Source organism: Olea europaea, chromosome 17 (assembly GCF_002742605.1).
Source record: "Olea europaea var. sylvestris chromosome 17, O_europaea_v1, whole genome shotgun sequence".
NCBI lineage: Eukaryota > Viridiplantae > Streptophyta > Magnoliopsida > Lamiales > Oleaceae > Olea > Olea europaea.
In genome coordinates this window covers 13167283-13172272 of record NC_036253.1, presented here as the reverse complement: position 1 = coordinate 13172272, position 4990 = coordinate 13167283, and the positions used below count along the sequence as shown (strand labels likewise).

General features: G+C 34.5%; 1 protein-coding gene across 1 annotated transcript; it reads left to right on the top strand.

The window, feature by feature from the left end:
• Positions 1–672: 672 nt before the first annotated feature.
• On the top strand, positions 673–4539 carry LOC111412957 (heme oxygenase 1, chloroplastic-like). The gene is made up of 4 exons (XM_023043811.1): positions 673–1347; positions 3319–3542; positions 4048–4155; positions 4281–4539. The coding sequence occupies exons 1-4, from the start codon at positions 954–956 to the stop codon at positions 4371–4373; spliced, it is 819 nt and encodes a 272-aa protein (XP_022899579.1). The 5' UTR covers positions 673–953; the 3' UTR covers positions 4374–4539.
• The last annotated feature ends 451 nt before the right edge of the window (positions 4540–4990 follow it).

Genomic DNA, 4990 nt, shown 5'->3' with positions numbered 1-4990 from the left:
TTGAATTTCATTATAAGTACAACATTATAATTTAAAGGTCAAAATTAAACTTTAAGTTTAATTATATAATTCGCAAGTGCCACGCCTATTACCAACTCATCTACGTTCTTTCACGTTATATTTTCATTAACTTATAATGAAATCCAAACAAAGACTAAGTCAATCATTAGTAAGCCCTCGTTTTGCCCCTATTCTCTTTCAGTTTGTTTCTCTTTTATTTTCAACTACACAATCTTTTATAAAATAATATTATAGGTAAATCAAAAAAATTTCATTTCTTTTCAACTACACATTTTTCAAAAAAAAATTACTATTTTAAATGTTAAAATTTGGGAAAAAAAATGGAGGCGAAACGGAGGCTAAATTAATTAACCATGGTATTCTCGTTTTTAAAAGTCAAATGGAGTAATATGGTTGCTCGTAAATTAAAGTGTGGGGGCTAGACTGTACTAAATTAAAGTTCAATGATCTAATTACAAGTATTATAAAAGTTTAATAACCTCTATTGCAATTTTCCTGTTCCGATACTCTAAAATTAGCAAATATTATTTTATTGTTCTCGAATGCCTAAATTTGATGGCATAAATAATTCCATGTATAGAAAGCCACAATAATTAAAAAATAAACTACGTAACACGACGTCGTAGCGCATGGAACAGCACCACCCATTGTCTCTGCCGTGACGGAACATCTTCTGAACATTCAATAAACAAAAGGGAATCAATAAACATATCCATATCCTTCGAAGAATGGCCTTGTAGTTGTCATCATCCACCACCAATAAACAAGCAAAAATCCATATTTTAGTTCGAACATATACATACTCTTACTTGAATCTATAAGCCTCTAGCTTCAAGATTACTCTAACTCAATACTCATATCTTGTTTGCACTCAACAATAACCCTTGTTTGATCTGTCCACGCCAAGTCATTAATTTTTTCTTAATCCTGTGATGGCTTCTATAACACCCATCTCACAATCCCAGTCCTTATTCAAGAAACCTCAATTCATAATATTGAATAAGCCTAAGGCTCAATTTTTGTCAGTACCCACCTTGAATTTTTCTCAGAGGAAGGCAAGGATGGTGGTGGTTTCAGCCACAGCAGCTGCTGAGAAGTCCAAGAAGAGGTACCCTGGAGCGGCTAAGGGGTTTGTGGAGGAGATGAGATTCGTGGCTATGAAATTGCACACAAGGGACCAGTCTAAGGAAGGAGAAAAGGAGCCTGAGGGTCAGCCTGTGGGCAAATGGGAGCCTAGTGTTGAAGGGTATTTGAAATTCTTGGTGGACAGTAAATTGGTTTATGATACCTTGGATAAAATTATCGAGAAAGCTGCTTTTCCTGAATGTGAGTATGTTTCATTTACTTTCGGAAACTGCTGTCTTTACTTTTTAAGGTCTGGCTTTGAATCTATTATGTATAAGTTTTGAGGTAAATTTCATTGAATTGTGTTAGTTGTAGTTACCAGATAGCTTGAAAGACTCTCTCTCTCTTTATACTCGATTCGGGGGAACAATTTTTAGTTTCAGCAAGAAACAATTGATATTTTTGTGCTATTATGAGATAATAGATCCTTTGTTAATTCAGAATTTTTGTTGTGTCTGTGGAGCGTATTATGATACGATACTGATTGTTAGCCGTTATATCACAACCAACTCATCAAGATCCCTACCATTTTCTCAAAGTTAAAGATAATATTAAGCAATTATTAACTCATCAATATCCCACAACTAGAGAATTACATCTCCATCACGATGAATCTCCCGTAAAGTTAGGGATAATGGTTTTAATTATCATAGAGTTTTTTGTCTTCCCTTATAACACCCCGGCATTTACATGTATATTTATAACTACTCTCTTAGTAAGAATTGAATGTGAGCTTGTGCACATTGTTTTCTCTTGTTTGGAACTCTTGCCTTACAAAGACTTGTAATGAAATTCTTTATTGCTTCTCATTATCTCGTATCATAACGAGCAAAAATCTTAACCTTTATGACAGATTAATCTTTAGATGAGGTGGTTAAATATGGCCTCTGCTTGCAGCAATGAGGGTGCCACTTATCTTTGTGTCAATCATGTCTTCTACTTTTTGGAGCAAAGATTTATTTGTTTTCTCACTCGTCAATACTCACCATCAACTTATTGATGCACATGTGAAACCTCTATTACATACTAGATCTTAGCTATTTTGTTCTAAGATTGCAGTGTCTAATAAGGCATCCATCTTGCTGGGGCATAGAAGATAATCTTGATTATCGGTTGGGAATATGAAATCACCTACATTTATGGGATTGCATCACCCTTACCCTAATTATCTCCACAAAATTAGAGATAATATCCATTATTCTGCAATCACGAACTCATCAATATCCCACAGCTAAAGGATTGCATCTCCATCACATTCACTCTCTTCACTTCATGGAGTTGGGACTAGTAATCTTTAATTACCATAGGGTTGTGTCTTCCCTTATTCCACCTCTTGCCTAGATAAAAATATAGCTCTCCTAGCTAGAATTGAGCGTACACTTTTGCAGTTTAGCATAATGTTATTCTAGCTTAGCTCTCTTGTCATGCAATATGCAAATACTAGTAATAAAATTGCTAAAATATTTTTCATTATTTCTTGCCATCATTTTGTATTGTATTGATGATCTTGACTTTCACTTTTCAATTCCATAAGCGCAAAAAATAAATAGAGTCTGCAATTTTGTTATTATTTTTTTTTTATTATTATTTTTTAATGCTTTGAGGATCCCCAGCTTATTTGGATTTCTTAGAAAAGCATTCATTTCATAAAGTTATGACTTGTCTATGATTTATGTCATACTTATCAGCTCCAATGAGTAGTCACTGCACTTCTCCTGAATATGAGCTTCTAATACACCCGAATAATATAAATTGCAATTGTGAGACTTATCTTTGTATGCAGCAAATATATGTCCTCTTCCTATTGTGCTTTCCTGACCCTTGTAGTACTCACCTGCATCCATATATATATACCTATTCCATGTCTCATTCAAATGTCAACCTAAGTCCAAATGTTTAACTTCATCAACTTATCAAGAAAGTGCTTATCGTTATTTAGAGAAACATGAGACCTTTTCTTTTAGATACTGCAGAATGGTCTTTCTAGTGTGACATTGTTTTGTCTTTCATTCAAGTATTCACTCTCTTGCTCAGGAGTTGCATTCTTGAATAAGTATCTTATAGTAGTAAAGAAAGTAAATGCACATTCTTCAAAGTCTTTGTTTGCTATTTGTAAGTTAGTGATCGGGGGTTTGGTGAAGTTCTCATTAGTTTTGTTGTTTTTGAATTCAGATGCAGAATTTAGGAACACGGGATTAGAGAGATCAGAAAGCCTTGCAAAAGATTTGGAATGGTTTAAGGCGCAAGGTTATGCCATTCCAGATCCATCTTCTCCTGGTGTTAGCTATGCTCAGTATCTGGAAGAACTATCCGAAAAGGATCCTCAAGCATTCATTTGCCACTTCTACAACATATACTTTGCCCATTCAGCTGGTGGAAGAATGATCGGGAAGAAGGTAAGCTTAAGAAAAAAAGGCATTTTGAACTCCTTTCCCCTCCCCAGCCATTTCATTTCGGGTTAAGAAGATGTGAAGCACGTTTATCTCTATAAGAACAGTGTGTTCAGAGGTGTGAAGTGGGAGAGAAGGGATGTCAATACATGTATATAAATGCGGGAAAGTTGATATACAAAGAGGATACTAGTTTAGTTTTGTTCAGGAATTTCAAACTGCTGTTAGAGTACATTTTATTTTGTTAACTTTGGGATTAAAACGTTAAGAGTGTATTTAGAATGAAAAGATGAAAAAGAAAACAAACCATTTAATTTGCTTGAAATGGATGCGAGGTGAAATAGAATGCCTTTTTTAATCGAAGGTATAAAGTTTCTACACGATGTTAGTTTAGAAAGCATGCCCTGCAAAATCTAACACCCGATTGAGCATGGTTTTGTTTATGTTACTGGAAGGAAGAATCCTATTTAGTGGCAATGTTATACTCAAATTATGGCCTCTTTTCCATCAGGTAGCAGAGAAGATCCTTAACAACAAGGAGTTGGAATTCTATAAATGGGATGGAGACTTGTCCCAACTGTTGCAGAATGTTCGAGAGAAGCTGAACCTGGTTGCTGAAGTAACTTCTTTAACACCCCGACTTGTCTTAACTTCTCACGCAATCTTTTTAACTCTTTTGTACGTAATTTTGTTATATGGTACTTGACCTCTTATCTAATTCTTGTATGTGGGAATTTTGGTTAGAACTGGACTAGGGAGGAGAAGAATCATTGCCTGGAAGAAACTGAGAAATCATTCAAGTTTTCTGGGGATATCCTTCGTTTGATATTGTCATGATGCACAAAGTTGCAGTTTTCCTCATTTAATCAAGTTCATTAAGTGTAACCAGTGTTAATATTCCATACATTTTCCATATCTGTTATTTCAAGGTTCATGTTTTATGTACTGTACTCTGGAAAGATACTTTGTGTTGCTATAATCTTCTGAGGTAAGATTCCAAACACGTGCAATATTCGGCTTTTAAAAAAAAATAAAAAAAGAATGTGTTCCCTCCTATGTTCCCCGTTTTGGACATAATTTTTATTCGTTAGAAGTTTCAGTAGAATTGATAAGAGCAACCTTTTCATTCTTGAAGTGAATGAACATGTTATTTATTGAGAAGAATTGGAGATCCTTTCAAAACGGTGCCCATGTGGAGTCTGAGCTTGATGCATTTTGATAGAGTTAGTACTTCAAACGAGGTGACAACCAGTTAAAATTTCAGTAAAACTGATCATAGCAACCTCTTCGGTTTTGGAGTGAGAGACCATGTCATTTACTGCGCGAGAGTCGGAGTTCATCTGAAAAATAAGCCTTTGTTTGTCAACTATTTTATTATACTATATCACATTATTTTTTCTACAGTACTCATTTTCAACCACACATTCTTCATTAAAATAATATTATATATAAAT

Excerpts from the sequence above, each read along its gene's own strand:
- LOC111412957 (XM_023043811.1), top strand. The coding sequence starts at position 954 with ATGGCTTCTATAACACCCATCTCACAATCCCAGTCCTTATTCAAGAAA. Across the intron at positions 1,348-3,318 it reads GAAAGCTGCTTTTCCTGAAT|ATGCAGAATTTAGGAACACG; the intron begins GTGAGTATGTTT and ends TTTTGAATTCAG. Across the intron at positions 4,156-4,280 it reads AGCTGAACCTGGTTGCTGAA|AACTGGACTAGGGAGGAGAA; the intron begins GTAACTTCTTTA and ends AATTTTGGTTAG.